Source organism: Pongo pygmaeus, chromosome 20 (assembly GCF_028885625.2).
Source record: "Pongo pygmaeus isolate AG05252 chromosome 20, NHGRI_mPonPyg2-v2.0_pri, whole genome shotgun sequence".
Classification (NCBI taxonomy): Eukaryota; Metazoa; Chordata; class Mammalia; order Primates; family Hominidae; genus Pongo; species Pongo pygmaeus.
Genome location: NC_072393.2, coordinates 266824 through 284231, shown reverse-complemented (window position 1 = coordinate 284231; position 17408 = coordinate 266824). Strand labels below are relative to the sequence as shown.

Sequence of the window (17408 nt, the reverse complement as noted above, 5' to 3'; positions counted from 1 at the left end):
TGGATGATCCTGAGACTTGGGTGTGGCTGTGCCAATAAAACTTCATTCACAATAGGGGCGGATGCCAGGTTTGGCCCTGAAGGCCATGGTTTGCTGAGACCCCAGGGCCCCATTTTCTGTCCGAACTTGGTGGGAAACCTCATCCTCACAGCTCCTTGACCCTGAATCAGCCACTGTGAGACTTTTCGGGTGCCCAGAAGCAAGGCCAGGAGCTTCTGGAGAGCCGAACGCAGGCAGGTTCCTGGAAGGCGGTGTGCCCTGGGAAGGCAGGGAAGCTCCGAGCTCTCCTCCATGACATGAAATAAAATGATGCTGGGGACTTCCTGACACCAGGATGTGAGGTGGCTACCCTGTGTGCCTAGGGCCACGGCTCCCCACCCCAAGGGTGTGCCTGGACGGAGCTGGAGCCGCCGGAGTGCTGATCGGGGGGCATCTGTGGCCCTGGGAGCCCTGAGCTACTAAGATCAACGCCCAGGCAGCTGTGGACCCAGGACGAAGCTTCGCTGGATGCCTGCAGAGGCAGCTCCTGTCCCACTAGATGCACCTGGTCACAGGGAGGAACTCTGGGGGCCTTCTGGCCGCCCCTGTCCCACGGGCTGGGGGATGCTGCCCAGGCCTGTCTGACCCAAGTCATGAGAGGGTACAGGCTGCGGGACCCGGCTGCTCCCCGTGCCTCCCAGATCCACACCTGGCGTAGCCAGGGTCCCAGTGGGGCTGGCCGTGTGCAGTCACTCATGGACCTGGAGGCTGCCTCTCCCTCCCAAGCACAGCTTCTCTGGCCTCTCATAAAGTAGTTTTATTTAGATTTCAAACAAACCAAAGCAGGGAGAAGAGTCAGCCACGGTGAGTCCGTCCACCCTGTGCTGGATGTGGCTCCAGGCCTGGAGCTGACAGGCGGGACCAGGCCCCTCGGACCGATACACCTGGGCCTCCCAGGCTGGCAGTGTCAGGGAACGGCCCCCGCCCACATTCCCAGCAGCACCCCCGTGGCTCCTCCGGGGTGCGGCCAGTCTGGAAGCTGGGGGACCCCGGTAGAAGTCGGGCTCAGCTCTCCTCCCGAGAGGACAGGTGGGCCGGCCACTCCCACCCTGGGCCCCTGCCCACTGAGCCCCGAGTGACGTGAGTGGCGGTGGGGCAGCCCCTCTTCTCTGAAGCACATGAAAACCCAGAACAGACATGGGGAAGGAGAAAAAGAGCCAAAACGAAACAACCAGAGGAGACGGGGACCAGCACAAAACCTCCGTGAGGTAGTCTGTCGTCAAGGAGCCACGGGTCCGGCCCTAGTGAGGTAAACTCTGCAAGTTTATTCTGGTGGTGTCAGGACTCCTCCGTGCCAGAGTCATCCTCATCGTCCCCGAAGCAGCTGTCGGCCTCCTCCTCCACCTCGCCGTCCTCGTAGTAGTCGTCGTAGAAGAGGTCCGAGCCCTCGTCGGGCGCCGGCGCCTTGGTCTTCACGCAGTACTCAGCCAGCGTGGTGGGCACCTTCACACCATCCCGCTCTGCGTCCACCTTGGTCCCCAGGACCTGCTTCCTGGGGGGACAGGGTGGGTGAGGGCGCCACCCACGTGCCTGGACCCGGCCCCTGCCCGGCCCCCCTCCCCCAGGTCCCACGCTCATCCCAACGCTCAGGTTTCTCTTAAAACGGCGTGTGGCGACCACTTAGGACAAAGCCCTGTACATGAGGAGCTCCAGGGGGAGAAATGACAGAGGAGGGGGCTCGGGAAGGGCAGGAGGTACGGGTGGGAGGCTGGACGGGCACAGTGCAGTCACAACCGCCCGCCCTGCCCCGAAGCACACCCCACGGGGACCCATCAGGAGCTGGGAGAAAATAACGATGCCGGCAACAGGGAGGGCCCATGCAGCCCCATTAGGGGGAAAAACCCTTCCTGAGCGCAGGAGCAGAGGAAGCAGCTGAGGGGGGGCCCAAGGACAGGAGGCAGGACCATCCCTGGAGCCGGGAACCAGCACAAGCGCGACGGGAAATGCAGAAACGGCCTGAGCCTCTGCGTGGCCTCCCGGGATTCTAAACCTGGGGGCCTGGCCACCCCGCCTCTGGCAGGAAGGGAGGACAAGTTAGCCCAAACTTCCTGGAGGGCACCGTGCACACCCGGCCCTACGAGGGGCCGCACCGCGCACACCCGGCCCTACGAGGAACCTGCCCCCAGCTCCACCTCCAGGACACGCGTCAGGAACGAGGCTGCAGCCTCAGGCAATGGGCTCGGGACTCCAACCCGGCCCTCGATCCCCTATCACCGACCAGGCACGGCTCTGTTCTGGGCCTGGCTGCTACCGGGGTGTGCGGGTCCCACAGTGCCCGCATGGGAGGGCACCAGGAAACGGACAGACAGCCCCAAGCCCAGCCCACAAGCCCAGTGCTTTCTATGGGGATGCACGAAGCGTGGAGGGCAGGCGTCTGGCCTCAGGGACGTCCCTGGGCAGCGGGACCCAGTGGATGCCATGCTTTGCTTCCCAAGCTCTCCGATGGGCTGGGGGGGTGACGGTGCCCTGGGGACGGCACTGCACGGGTGGCAGCCGTGGGGAGACGCAGGGGAGGGCCAGGGTGGGAACCGACCTGCGCCGTGGAGGTGCCGCCGGCACACCGCCAACATGAGCTGGAAGACCGTCTGGCGGCGCTGTTCAGCAAGACCAACATCCCTGACCAAGCTGGGCTCCACGGCAGCCCGCCTGGCACAGCTCAGTGGGACTTGGGCTGCCACAAGGCCAACACACACACAGATTTAAAAACAGGCAGAAACAGCGACCACAGCAGTCCACATGGCACGTGAGTTGGCCCGCAGGGAGTTTTGAGGGATAAAAATAGCGTGGCTTTTATTTCTGTGCTGGGATCTCAGGGGGGAGGTGGCTGGGAGGAACATGGGCCAGGTGACACGGCCGGGCCAGGGCCACTGAGGACATCGCACAGAGGGACGGCCAGGACAGCTACCGAGACCTCCAGAGGCCGGCAGGTGCTTGCAGGGCACTTCCCAGGACGCCACGCGGGGCCCGCCCACGACGGCTGCTCAGAGCCGAGGCCGCCCAGCACCAGGATGCTGCCCCAAGATGACCCCATGACACCAGGTGCCAGTGAGTGCAGGACGGAAGGTGCCCTGGATGCTCGTGGGTCCTGGGGCGAGGAAGACACATGCATTATGTGTACAATATTTTAAAGGTTGTTTTTAAGATTCTGCTTATACAAAATACCAACAAAAATAGGTGAGGCCTCTGTGAGGAAATCTATGCAATTTCACTCTGAGAAAAAAAAAAAGGATAGGAAGGGCCTCTACGTAACAAGAAGGGCAGGAACCATTAAGGCCGTCGACCCGTGAAGAAAGCCTCGTCTGTGTACACAGACACGCACGTGTTTACACATTCATGTGAACACAGGCACCCAAGAGAAGGGGCTGTGGGGCTCAGCTCTGGGGCACGAGGGCGACAGGAGGAGAGGGAGAGCCGTGGGTCACCACACACAGCCACGCAGGCGAAGTGGACCTCAGGAACAGAAGGCGCCGGGAGGCAGCTGCACAGCCGTACCCAGAGCTCGCCAGGCCAAGAGCCTGCAGGGACGCACTCCGGACACGAGTAAGGCCAACACCCCTGACTAACAGTCAGTCACTGGGCACACACAGCACGACCCCATCTCTTCATTAAAGCACAGACATGCGTTAAACTGAAAAGCCTGGAAGAATCTATGAAAACATTAACCACCAGGACAGGTGCAGTGGCTCACGCCTGTCATCCCAGCACTTTGGGAGGCCGAGGTGGGGAGATCACCTGAGATCAGGAGTTTGAGACCAGCCTGGCTGAGATGGTGAAATCCCACCTGTACTAAAAATTACAAACATTAGCCAGGAGTGGTAGTGGGCACCTGTAATCCCAGCTACTTGGCAGGATGACGGGGGAGAACTGCTCGAACCCGGGAAGTGGAGGCTGCAGTGAGATGGCACCATTGCACTGCAGCCTGGGCGAGAGAGTATAACTCTGTCTCCAAAAAAAAAAAAAAAAAAAGGGCTGGGTGCGGTGGCTCACGCCTGTAATCCCAGCACTTTGGGAGGCCAAGGCGGGTGGATCACGAGGTCAGGAGATCGAGACCATCCTGGCTAACACGGTGAGACCCCGTGTCTACTAAAAATACAAAAAATTAGCCAGGCGTGGTGGCGGGCGCCTATAGTCCCAGCTACTCGGGAGGCTGAGGCAGGAGAATGGCGTGAACTCAGGAGGCGGAGCTTGCAGTGAGCTGAGATTGCGCTACTGCACTCCAGCCTGGGCAACAGAGCCAGACTCTGTCTCAAAAAAAAAAAAAAAAAAAAGAGGAAAAGGGGCAAGAAGCTGGGCTTGAACCTGGCTGGACCCTCTGCCACTCGGCCCGGCCTCCATCTGTGACTGGCACCCTGTAAATGGGCACCAGGAAGCTCCGCCACCCTCACCAGGACGGTGGGGCTGGGCGGCCCTGGGACCAGGGGCCGGGGTGCAGGCCGGATCTGAGTCTCTCCTCCCGTGACACCCCCGCCCGCCCTCACCGGATGATGTCTGTGTACTCCCGATCCTTCCCCTTGCTCTCTTTCCACTTCCTGTACATCACGGAAGCGTCCACGTTGGCAGGCGAGAAGGTGTTGGGCTCGTTCAGGAGGGAGATCACACTCAGGAGAATGGTCCTGCGGGGAGAGTGGGTCGGAGTGGGGCGGCCCAGGGCACCCCAGCCTTCCGGCTCTTCTCTGGCCCTAAGGGTCACGGGGACACCTGCACCCGCCCAGCAGGTGATCATCTGGCCTCACGGCCTCTGCTTGTCTCAGGCCCCAGAACAGCAGGGGCTGGACCTGCATCAGTCTCCTCCCTCCCACGCCAAGACCCCTCCGTCAGACCCGGGGCTGCCCTCACGCCCGCACGTCCCGCCTGGACTACACTCCAGGACACACGGGCAACACGGCCCAGTGCCTGTACCTGGAGACGAGGCCTGGGCAGCACACGTGGCACGAGGCGACCAACCCAGAGACGGCTGGGGAAGGAGAAGGCCCCAGGACTGAGGAGGGTGGGACACCTCTAGGTGGTTCCAGACGGTGGGGCCGGCCTGGGGTCCTGGTGGGAGTCTGCACCGACACCACAGTGCTGCAGGCCCCATGAAAGCACCCACCGTGCAGGTATAGTGAGGCCCAGGACCGCCAGCTGGCAGGTCCCGAATCAGGCCTCGGCGCCACGGCCTGCAGGGGAGCCCAGCCTACCTGATGTTCTGGGTGGACACGGGAGGGAGCCTGGCCTACCTGATGTTCTGGGTGGTCATGGAGGGTGGGGTTCCACCTCTCTGAGGGCGGGCAGCTCCCCACTCTGGGGGTCGCCCACCGGCGGGTGGGGCCGGCCTACCAGACATTCTGGGTGGACACGGTGGGTGGGGCTGGCTTACCTGACATTCTGCGTGGGGTTCCACCTCTCTGAGGGCAGCTCCCCGCTCTGGGGGTCGTCCACCGGTGGGTGGAGGATGGAGATACACACGTCCCCCGTCTGCACAAGGAGAAGACAGATCAGAACAGGTCAGAGGTCAGCACGGGCTCCCAGCGCCCCGGGTCCCGGTGGATGAGGACGTGAGGCCCGTGGGGGTCGCGCTCACCTCGTAGATGTTAGGGTGCCACATCTTGGTCAGGAACCGAAAGGCCGGTGGAGAGTACGGGTAGTCGATGGGGAACTTGAGGCGCGCCTGCAGGGGCAGAAGGCGGGTGGCTCAGCCCAGCCCAGCCCCAGGCCATGCCCCAGCTCACAAGGTGCCCAAGCCCATCCCACTCCCAGTGCTGGTGCCTGAGGGTGTGTGTGAGGGACACCCTATCCCGCCCAAGGCAGGGACTCTCACGGGCCTGGGGTCAAGTCCCCAGAAGGCTGCCTCGAGCCTTTTCTGAATCACCTGAGCTGATCCCAGTTCCTACACAGTCCAGGTGGCCGGGACCCGGCCCAGCACAGCTGCTGGGGAACATGGGCACTGGCTGCACACGTGGCTCCAGGCCCACTGCAGCCCAGGTCAGGCACATGGGACCCAGGCCAGGGGCACCCACCAGCAGACAGAATGGACTGGCAGGGGCTCCAGGCTCCCCTCGGATGGAGCCGAAGCCCAAGACCAGGGCTGCACCTCCAGGGCCTCGGCAGCCAGGGTGTGGGGAGGGTTAGCACAGATGACTGCTCACCTAGCAAACACTCGTGACACCTGCCCTGGCCCGGGGCTGTGGGAGGGGATGAGTCAGTATGGCCGTCTGCCCTCAGGTGTCCGGTCTTGGTGGGTCAGGCAGGCAGACCCATAGGTCACAGAAACCTGGCAGGACTCCTTCCCTGTCAGCATCGCCCCCTGTGGTCACCCAGGCCCTGGGGGTCCAGACCTGCTGGTTCCCTGTCAGCATCGCCCCCTGTGGTCACCCAGGCTCTGGGGGTCCAGACCCGCTGGCAAGGACGGTCACAGAGGGAGGACTGAAGCCACGTGTTGGGTGACAGAGCTGTCTGGCCTGTAGCCTGGGGCGTGATGCCACCCACGGCCCTCCTGGGCCACAGCAGGTAAACAAGGAAGCCTCACTGTTTTCCTGCTGGGTCCCAGTGCCAGATACAGGGGGTGTCTGGGTCAGGGGTCCTGGTGGCACTCAGCACTCCAAGGCACGAGGACAGCACCCCCAAAGAGCGATCGTGGGCAAGGCCTGGACAGGGAGGGAACTCGGGGGGTCTTGGATCGTGGGCGAGGCCTGGACAGGGAGGGCACTCGGGGGGTCTTGGGGGGTGTCCTCTGTTTGACAGGGAACTCACTGGGACCCCGTGAGGCAAGTGACTTGGCCGCGGCCACAGAGCAAGGCTGGAACTTCAGTCTCACAACTGCCCAGCAGTTCCCCAAGACTTCAGGCCCCCCAAGACTGGTGCTGGGTTTCAGGCGGCAATCCTTGACAACAGCCAAAGCCTCACCTCTACCAAACCCCACCAAGTACCAATGAGCCTCTTATTTTGGGCACCTCTAAGAATGTCTTTCACCCGGAGCAAACCCAGGCTCAGAGAAGGAAAGCGCTCTGCCAAGGGCACACAGCAAGTCGGCTATGGAGGGCTCTCTCTGGCCGCCCCTGCCCCAGGGCTCACTCCGGCTCCTGAAGGAACAGCGGTTGCAGGCAGTGGCTGGGCAGCAGCGGCCCTGGGCACTCAGCAGGTTCTGTATTTCCACGCTCCCCCACCCAGGCACAGCGGGAAGGGAGAGTCCTCGTGGGTGGCAGCACCCCCGTCTCAACGCTGGCTTCTGAGGACTGACCCTGCAGCAGATGTCTAGAGGCCCCCTCCCTGGGAAATCCGGAAAACCGGATTATCCCCTAATGCTGGCCCAGGAGGCTCTGCCCACAATCCCTGGCAACCAGTCTGGTGGGCAGCAGCCAGAAACCCGCATCCCTTCCTTCCAGAACAGCAGCCGCCTCACAGGCCTGGCTTCGAGGTGGGGCTGCCACTCCTCATAGCCAGCTGCTCCCCCAAGCAGACAAAAAGGGCTGGGGAAGGGGGCTGCTAAAATCATTTGGCAACCTCGAGACCCAAACTCTGTTCCCTGTGTGGGGACGCAGGATTCCAGATGCAGAACCCACGGGAGTCCCACCCTCTGCTGTAACCCAGAACCTCAGCTCAGGAATCGCCCCCAGCAGACCAGGCTGCTGCCCTCACAGCCGCTGAGCGGGTGCGGTTCAGACACTAATTAGCTCGGAGAGCAGACACGTATCGTGCGGGAGGCATCGGTCCCTCGGCCCCACGTCCGCAGCTGGCCGGGGCAGAGCGGCCAGCTCTTGGCTGTCGTGTCGTGTCCAGGCTCTTGGCAGGAAGTGATGGCGAGAGGGAGAGATTCCTGGACAGGGTGCTCGTTCCCCACCTCTCACACAGGGCCCCTCGCTTTGTCCCTCTGGCCCCAAGAACGAGGTCCCTGAATGCCAAAGGGAGTCAAAGGTCACGTCTGGATCGTGAGATCAAGAAAACTGCCCTGGTTTTGGCCTGAGTCCTTTTCACATGGGACAGAAACAGCCTCCCTGCTCCCAACAACAACAAAAACATCAAGAAACTGCTTGGAATTAAACCGCCAGAGGGCAGAAGAAATGGCCCAGAACTCGGGGTTTGGGTCACAAGAAGCCACCTGTTCAATGGAATCTGAGAAAGGCCAAGACCAGCTGGGATGAGCGAGCCCGGAGCTTCTGAGGTCGGGGTCCGGGACGCGGGCCCGAGCCGGGAGGCCTGGGGAGAGCTGCAGGGAGCAGGTGGGAGGGACGCTCCTACCTCGGCCTTCCCGAGGGCGCAGGTTACATAAAGCCGGGGATGGAGCCCAGGGCGCCTGGCCGGCTGCTATTGGCAAGGGTGGCCGCTTTCCAGGCAGGTCCTGGCTGCCAAGGCTCATCCGGGCCTTTGTTGGAGCCTGAGCGAGTGGCCGCGCCAGCCACCCCCAGGCTGGCCTCGCTCCCCCGCTCACGGGCCCAGCTCCCCAACAATAGCAGCTGCGGGGTCTGGGGGGGCCTCTTTGTCTCCTCCGGGGAGGGCGGGGAGGGCAGCTGAAAGGCCGGCGCGGCCTGGGCTCCGCTCCCTCTTTCCCGCAGGGGCGGAGGGGGAAGCAGCCGGAGTCGAGCCGCCGCCAAGGAGAAGGTGGGCAAGAGCCCCACGCCCAGATGCTACAGGGAAGGCCCCCGGCCACCCCTCCGGCGGCCAAGAGCCTAACAGGGGACCGGACGGTGCCTTAAAGGGAACTGGGGATTTTCGGGGACTGCAGCAGAGGCTGAAGGTCCCCGAGACCGTCCGAGGAGGGGGCCGGGCAGAGCTGGGTGGGGGAATCTAGCCATAGAAGGGAAACGAGCCCAAGCCAGGAGGCTGCGGGGCTCGCCCAGGAACAGCGCTAGGACCGCGGGGCAGGGAGCTGGTTCCCGGCGCCCGAGGTCGCTCGTGGACTCCGGGACCCGGGCGGGGGTCGCCGCGCTCACCTTGAAGTAGCCGCCCTCGTAGTAGGTGTTGGGGGGCCCGAAGATGGCCACCTCCCAGTTGTATAGATCGCCTTCGTCCACCAGTGTCACGCGGAAGCCCTCGACAGGCTCTTCCTGCAGCCCCTTGAGCTCCAGCAGCAGCGCCTTCTGCGAGCTGGGCACCAGCGGCCGAGCCATGGCGGCGGCGGAGGGGCCCGGGGTGGGAGCCGTGCGGGGCCGCGCGACCACCGCGAGTTCGCGAGACGGGCCGGGCCGCGCACCGTCCGGGGGGGAGCCACCGGGGCCGCCGCCTGCCTCCTCCTCTGCGCCGCCGCCGCCGCCCGGGGACCCCGAGCGCTCCACCAGCTCTGGCGCCGCCGCCCCACCGGCGCTTGCCTTGGCCGGGCCCGCGCGCCCCGCCCCCCGCTGCGCCTGCGCGCTCCGCCGGGCCCCGACTGCGCCTGCGCGCCGCGGCCAGGCCCGACTTGCGCCTGCGCGTCCGCCCGCGGGGGACGCCGGGAAGTGGAGTCCCGGCCCCGGTCCCGCCTACCGCGCTGAGCGCCGCCGCCGGGAGGGAGGGTTCGAGCGCGCAGCCCCGGGCTTTTCCGGTCCCCGAGGCCGCTGCCGTCGCCCCCAGCTCGACCAGCACCGCGGACGCTGTGCGCAGGGAGGCGGGCAGAGCTGTTCTGCGCCGTCGCCGGCCCAGTCCCCCGGCTTTGGGGTTGTTTTGTGACGTTCCGGCGCGGGGCGGGGCCGCGGGCGGTGAACAGGGCGCGGCGCGGGGTCCTGACCGGGGCCGGAGGGGCAGGGCCGGTCCATCTGGCGCGACCCCGCGTCCCCGCCTCCGTTTCCCCGTCTGTACAGGGGACAGGCGCGAAGTCTGTCCTCGGGTCGCGCTGGACACGCGGAAGGGAGGAAGGGGCGGGAGCGAGGCGGGATCCGCAGACCTGGCTTCCAGGCGCGGCGCTGCCTCGGTTCCCCCGACAGCGGGAGCTCTGAGAAGTGGGCGAGGTCAGGGAGGGCTCTGAGGGGCGGGAGGGGCGAGGGCTTCCCTGGTCCCCGTTGAAGTCACCGTGTGGTGTGAGGCGAGTGCAGGCGCTGGAGCCATCAGAGGTTGGCAAGGTGCTCCTGCCCCCCAGAGAAATTGGGAAAAAGGCCCACCCCAGCCAGCATCGGCTCAGCACCTGTCCCGGGAGAGGCGCCAGCCCCACGGAGCCCCCACCCCAAGCTGAGCCGGAGCCTGGCTATGCCTTCCTCCCAGCCTGACCTTTGTCCTACCCGAGTCTTTTTTTTTTTTTTTTTTTTTTTTTAATGAGACAGAGTCTCGCTCTGTGGCCTAGGCTGGAGCGCAGTGGCACAATCTCACTGCAACCTCCGCCTCCCGGGTTCAAGCTAGTGTCCGCCTCAGCCTCCCGAGTAGCTGAGATTACAGGTGCCCGCCACCACGTCCGGCTAATTTTGTATTTTAAGTAGAGATGAGATTTCACCATGTTGGCCAGGCTGGTCTCGAACCCCTGACCTCAAGTGTGTTGTTAGGTTTTGAAAGGAAGGGGAGGATGCAGTTTGGACTAACAAAGTGATCCGTCTGCGTCGGCCTCCCAAATGCTGGGATTATAGGCATGAGCCACCGCGCCCAGCCCACCTGAGTCTTGACCCCAGCTGATTCCAGGCATCACTGTGACCGCACCTGACTTCTGACCTGGCTCAGTGGCTGCCCAGACACCCACATGCTCCTTGCCGTGAAGCTTGGTAAGGAGAACTGGCCGTGGTGAGGACGGGGCAGCCCAGCCTCCCCTGAGTCGTGCCCGTGACTGGGGTGGCCCTGCCCTCGGACTGTGCTAGTGGCATTGTTGCTATGCCCTGGGTACACACAGCTGCATCAACACACAGGCCGGGCGCAGTGGCTCACACCTGTAATCCCAGCACTTTGGGGGGCCGAGGCAGGTAGATAACGAGGTCAGGAGATCGAGACCATTCTGGCTAACATGGTGAAACCCCGTCTCTACTAAAAATACAAAAAATTATCTGGGCGTGGTGGCGGGCACCTGTAGTCCCAGCTACTCGGGAGGCTGAGGCAGGAGAATGGCGTGAACCCGGGAGGCGGAGCTTGCAGTGAGTTGAGATCGTTTGAGATCGTGCCACTGCGCTCCAGCCTGGGCAACAGAGACTCTGTCTCAAAAAAAAACAAAAACAAAAACCACAGTCTGGGACCAGGGCCACTCCGTCCCGCAGGTGCCCCAACACCTGCCCCCAACCTCATGAGTCTGGTCCCCAGCAGAGGACCAGCAGGCAAACCTGTCTGGGGAAAGGAAAACATCATCAGGAGTGGAGAGGGAGGGAGGGATCTAAGAAAGAGCTCTGGGCCGAGCGGTCACTTCCAGAGCTGTCCAGGGACCAGGCCGTGGCGTCCTTGCCCGTAAGGGCCTCTGGGTCTCCTCCTTCAGGCCCCTCTGCGCAGCACCCTGGGGGCCTGGAGTAAAAGGAGGGTCTCGGGACTAGTGGGGCCCTCTGGCTGTGGCCCCTTCACCAAGGTTCCCAGGGTTTTCTGAGCCTCAGTCTCTTCCGTGGCACAGGTGGCGGATATATTGCCAGCACCATGGAGCGGGCAGGCAGCAGCTCATGGGTAAATTAATGCTAATTAGAATTAATCACGATTCCTCCTCTAAGGGCTCCCAAGATCTCTTCTTCTGTACACCCACATCCCAGGAAGCACTGTGTGAGTGAGGGAGGTTTTCTTTCTCTCTCTCTTTTTTTTTTTTTTTGAGAAGGAGTCTCACTCTGTCGCCCAGGCTGGAGTGCAGTGGCACGATCTTGGCTCACCGCAACCTCCGCCTCCTGGGTTCAGGTGATTCTCCCACCTCAGCCTCCCGACTAGCTGGGATTACAGGCGTGCGCCACCACGCCCAGCTAATTTTTTGTATTTTTAGTAGAGACACGGTTTCACCATGTTAGCCAGGATGATCTCGATCTCCTGACCTTGTGATCCGCCTGCCTCAGCCTTTCAAAGTGTTGGGATTACAGGCGTGAGCCACCGCGCCCAGCCTAGGTGGGGGAGATTTTCAAGCCCCTCCAGCTTGTCCCACACGGCCCAGACCCCCAGGGAGGCTCAGGCTCACACTACCCTGGAGCGGTGGACACCAGGGGCTTCCACCTGCCTGCTTGGGGGCTCCCTACTCTGTGGGAACGGGTTTGAATTGGACTGACCCAAGCCCTGGCTGCAAGGAGGGGTCATCCCATCAGTTCCCAGGGTCCCCACCCTGGGCTGCAATGATTGGTTCAGGAACAAGCATGTGACTCCTGACGTCCAATGAGATTCAGCCCTGGGACATTTCTCTGGGATCACAGTGCTGGGGTGGCTGAGCTGGAAGGACCTGGGCCTGGAGTTACCGGGTCATGGTGTCACCATGGGGCTGCGAACAAAGGCGGCATCACAGGAAAGCTGAGCCGGCTGATGAGAGGTGAAACGTTGATAATCCTATTAATGATCTTGGATCCAGCTGTTACCTGACCTCCCCTAGATGTTCCAATGATGCAATCCCATAAATTCTTACTCTCTTAGTTTGTTTTGAGATGGAGTCTCTGTGTCACCTAAACTGGATTCCAGTGGTGCAATCTCAGCTCATTGCAACCTCTGCCTCCCAGGCTTAAGCAATCCTCCCACCTCAGTCTCCGAAGTAGCTAGGATCACAAGCGTGCACTGTCACACCCAGCTAATTTTTGAATTTTTATAGAGATGGGGTTTTACCATGTTGGCCAGGCTGGTCTCGATCTCTCAGCCTCAAGTGATCCTCCTGCCTTGGCCTCTTACAGTACTGGAATTACAGGCTGAGCCACCACGCCCAGCCTTTTTAGTTTATTTTCCTTTCCTCCCTCCCTGCCTCCCTTCCTGTTGCTCAGGCTGGCCTTGAACTCCTGGGCTCAAACAGTCCTCCCACCTCAGCCTCCCAGGTAGCTGAGACCACACGTGCACACCACCACAACCAGGTTAAATTCCTTCTTCGTACCGGGCGCGGTGGCTCACGCTTGTAATCCCAGCACTTTGGGAGGCTGAGGAGGGCGGATCACCTGAGGGCAGGAGTTCCAGACCAGCCTGACCGACATGCAGAAACCCCATCTCTACTACAAATACAAAATTAGCCAGGCGTGGTGGTACATGCCTGTAATCCCAGCTACTAGGGAGGGTGAGGCCCAAGAATTGCTTGAACCTGGGAGGCGGAGGTTGCGGTGAGCCGAGATCGCGCCATTGCACTCCAGCCTGGGCAACAAGAGTGAAACTCCGTCTCAGAAATAAATAAATAAATAAATATAAATAAATTCCTTCTTCATTAATTAAGCCAGTTTGAGTTAGGTTTTCCATCGCATGGCACAGAAGAACCTTAAATTCAAATCTAGTTTCTGCCATGACCTTGGAAATATTCCTCAAACATTAAACCGAGTCTCAGATTTATTTTTATTTATTTATTTATTTATTTAATTTTATTTTTGAGATGGCGTCTTGCTCTGTCACCTGGGCTGGGTTGCAGTGGCTCCTTCTCGGCTCACTGCATCCTTTGCTTCCCGGGTTCAAGTGATCCTCCTGCCTCAGCCTCCCAAGTAGGTGGCTTGTGCCACCATGCTGGCTAATTTATATTTTTAGTAGAGATGGGGTTTCACCATGTTGCCCAGGTTGGTCTGGAACTCCTGACCTCAAGTGATTCACCCTCCTTGGCCTCCCAAAGTGCTGGGATTACAGACGTGAGCCACCGTGCCTGGCCTATGAGTTTCAGTTTTTTATTTTATTTTATTATTTTATTTTGAGACAGAGTCTCACTCTGTCGCCCAGGCTGGGGTGCAGTGGCACGATCTTGGCTCATTGCAATCTCTGCCTCCCGGGTTCAAGCGATTCTCCTGCCTCAGCCTCCCGAGTAGCTGGGATTACAGGTGCGCCACCATACTCGGCTAATTTTTGTAGTTTTAGTAGTGACGGGGTTTTGCCATGTTGGCCAGGCTGGTCTCGAACTCCTGACCTCAGGTGATCCGCCTGCCTCGGCCTCTGAAACTGCTGGGATGACAGGCGTGAGCCACCGTGCCTGGCCCAAGTTTCAGTTTTTTAATCTGAAAGTGGATTAGATAAGATAGTTGTGCAAAGCTCCTCCTGTGGAGCCCGAGATGTCACTGAGACTCTTATACGATGGCGTCTTGCTGCTCTCGTGCCCTGTAGGGAAGAAAGACATGACCTCAGAAGGCAGAGGGGTGCATGTGGGAGGATATGGTCCTCAGGGAAGAGGGACACGGAGCCAGGACACAGCAGCTGTGGGGCCTTGGGCAACATGGCCAGACCTCATCTCCACACACACACAAAAAAATGTTTCTTAAGCAGCCAGGTGTGATGGTACACACCTGTGGTCCCAGCTACTTGGGAGGCTGAGGCAGGAGGATCTCCTGAGCCCAGGAGTTTGAGGCTGCAGTGAGCTGTGATTTTACCACTGCACTCCAGCCTGAGCCACAGAGCGAGACCCTGTCAAAAAAAAAAGGAAAAACGCAAAAGGCTGTGGGGCCCGTGTGCTTCCAGATGCATCAGAACTGGCTTCCAGGTCAGCTTTCGTCTGTGCAGTCACAGGCCAGTTCCTCACCGTGGAAGAGGGAATAAGGCCCCCAAGACAGCCACATCCTGATCCCCAGAATCTGTGGCTGTGCCACCTCAGGTGGCAAAAGGGACTCTGCAGGTGTGATAAGAACCCTGAGATGGCAGAGCATCCAGGGTGATCGGGGGCCCATGTCCTCACAGGCTCCTTTTAAGAGGGCGGTGGGGGGCGGGGGCCGGGAGTCAGAGACTGGAAGAGATTGCACTCTTGGAGGTGAAGGGGGAGGAAGGGCCTGGAGCTGAGGGATGCGGGTGCCTCTGGACTCTGGGAAAGGAGGAAACAGGTTCTCCCTGGAGCCCCCAGGAGGGACCAGCCCTGTTCATGCCTTGATTTTAGAAGTTCTGCCTTCCAGAGCTGTGAGATGATACGTTCGTGCTAAGTCACTAAATTTGTTACTGCAGCTACAGGGATTAACACACCTCAATGACTTCCAGCTTCTTCCTCGGGGAAAATTGCTTCCTTCTTTCCCTCCCTTCCCCTCCCCCTCCCCTCCCCTCCTCCTCCCCTCCCCTCTGCTCCCTTCCCCTCCCCCTCCCCTCTCTTCCCGTCCCCCTCCCCTCCTTTCCCCTCCCCTCCCCTCCTTTCCCCTCCCCTCCCCTCCCCTCCACTCCCCTTCCCTTCCCTTCTCCTTCCCTTCCCTTACCCTCCTTCCCTCTCTCCTTCTCTTCCTTCCCTTCTATGTGCAAATCTAGGTTCTGGGGATTGAGCAGTGAACAAAAGCAGCAAACTTCTTGCCCTTGTGTTCACAGGGAGAGAGGCCACAAACCAGCATAGAAATACATAAATAAGCAGTTTGTAAAGAATGCCGGGGGTAAAGAGCCACCAGGATGGTGTAGGAAGGCATCTTGAACTCAAGAGGTGACATTTGAGCAGAGACCCAGCTGGCGTGGGGAAGCAGCAGGCAGGTCTGCGGGAACAGTGCTGCAGGGAGAGGGAACAGCACGTCCAGGGGCCCTGAGGTGGGGACAGCCCGACTGGCTAGAGGCCCAGGGTCTGGGTGGTCAGTGCGGGACAGAGGTGAGAAGACACTGGGGAGCCTCCCGCTCAGCTGTCCTGAGTGCCGGCTTTGTTCACAGACATGGCGGAGGTGATGGCTGCAGAATCTGGCCCATGCACCCAACCCAGCCGCCCAGCACTGTGCTCCTAAAAACAGCTCCCGGCTGCATCTGACTGGCCAGCTGGGTTTCTCTGAACCCATCGCTGAGGCTAGGGGAGGGAATGCTCTGACTGGCTGGTGGGGACTGGGGGTCCAGGTGGGCGAGGGTGTTGGCTGGACCAGCCAGGGGCGGTGAAGAGCTGGGGGTCCAGGTGGGCGAGGGTGTTGTCTGGACCAGCCAGGGGTGGTGAAGGGAGGGCAGGCACGGTGCCTCAGGATGAGGTGCGGTGAGGGCTGCTGTGGAGCCCGGGAAGGCGTCTGGCTGTGGTCTCAGTGCTCAGTGGATCGGGTGAGAGGCTTCCACGGAGACCAGAAACTCTGGAGGAGCCCAGGGTCCAGGGAGCTGGCCGGAAGCTCCGTCTTGGATGTGTCAGGCTTGGGATGTCCCCAGGGATCCAGGAGAGGAGAACTCTTGGGAGGAGGGGAGGCCCTGGACGGTGCCACCAGAGGAGCTGGGGAGAGAGAGGAAGCTTCCAAGGGGGGCTGTGGGGTGGGGCAGGAGCCTGTGGGTGCTGCCGGAGGGGACTGCCGTGCTCTACGCTGCTGTGAGGCAAGGGAGGACGGGTCAGCTTCCCGGCTGCACTGACGAGGGTCACGCCGGGATCAGGACAGACGGGGTCCTTGGGACCTGAGGGCAGGCACAGTGGGCGGCACAGGGTCAGGGATCAGGGGAGGCCCCAGGGAGCTGGGCGGGGCGGGGGAGCTGGGCAGGGCGGGGAGGTGGGTGGGGCAGGGGAGGGGGGCTTCTGTTGGCCTTGGCCTCAAGGGACCGGGGCAGAGTGTGAGCTGCACCCTGGGACCAGCTTTGTTGTCCTCTGATTGGTCACTCCTGGAAGCCTCCATGCCCTGCGTCCCTGTCTGGGTGTCCAGGATTTAAGCCCACCTCAGCCTGCCTGGCTGTGGGCTTTGGGAGGACAGGGGCCTCTCCTATGTTTTTTTTTTTGAGATGGAGTCTCCCTCTGTCGCCCAGTCTGGAGTGCAATGGCACAATCTCGGCTCACTGCAAGCTCTGCCTCCAGGGTTCACACCATTCTCCTGCCTCAACCTCCCGAGTAGCTGGGACTACAGGCGCCACCACCACGCCCAACTAATTTTTTGTATTTTTAGTAGAGACGGGGTTTCACCGTGTTAGCCAGGATGGTCTCGATCTCCTGACATCGTGATCCGCCCGCCTCGGCCTCCCAAAGTGCTGGGATTACAGGCGTGACCCACCACGCCCGGCTCTCCTGTGTTTTGTGTCTTGTTGCTCAGCCCCCAGCCCGTGCCCACCGGAAATGCTGCTCAGCCCCCCAGCCCATGCTCACCGGAAATGCTGCTCAGCCCCCAGCCCATGCTCACTGAAATGCTCTGGTGTATGACCTGTAAGGGGCGCTTGTGATAGCCTAACAGCACCTGTGGATGGAGTGGGCACCTTTCATTAATCTTTGTTACCCATTGCTGCGTAATAAATCACCCCAAATTTAGTAGCCTAGAACCATGACTGTCATTTATTCAGCTCCTGAGTCTGCACAGCAGGAGCTGCCGTCAGCACAGGCATCGCAGCTGGTGCCCAGTCCAGAGGGGGAGCATCCTGCAGGGGCCCTGCCTTGGAAGGAGCTCCAGTCCCGGAGGGGGATGCGGATTCTACCTCTCCATCTGCCTCTGCAGCGGGGAGTGTAAACATTATTGTGGCTTTTTTTGGGAAACAGGCGATTTGCCAGGATT

General features: G+C 61.1%; 1 protein-coding gene across 1 annotated transcript; it reads right to left on the bottom strand.

Moving 5' to 3' along the window:
- Nucleotides 1-781: 781 nt before the first annotated feature.
- Nucleotides 782-9395, bottom strand: CDC34 (cell division cycle 34, ubiqiutin conjugating enzyme). Its single transcript, XM_054473598.2, has 5 exons — nucleotides 8946-9395; nucleotides 5600-5686; nucleotides 5396-5493; nucleotides 4518-4652; nucleotides 782-1531 (listed from the first exon to the last, which is right to left on the bottom strand). The coding sequence occupies exons 1-5, from the start codon at nucleotides 9120-9122 to the stop codon at nucleotides 1318-1320; spliced, it is 711 nt and encodes a 236-aa protein (XP_054329573.1). The 5' UTR covers nucleotides 9123-9395; the 3' UTR covers nucleotides 782-1317.
- Nucleotides 9396-17408: the final 8013 nt, after the last annotated feature.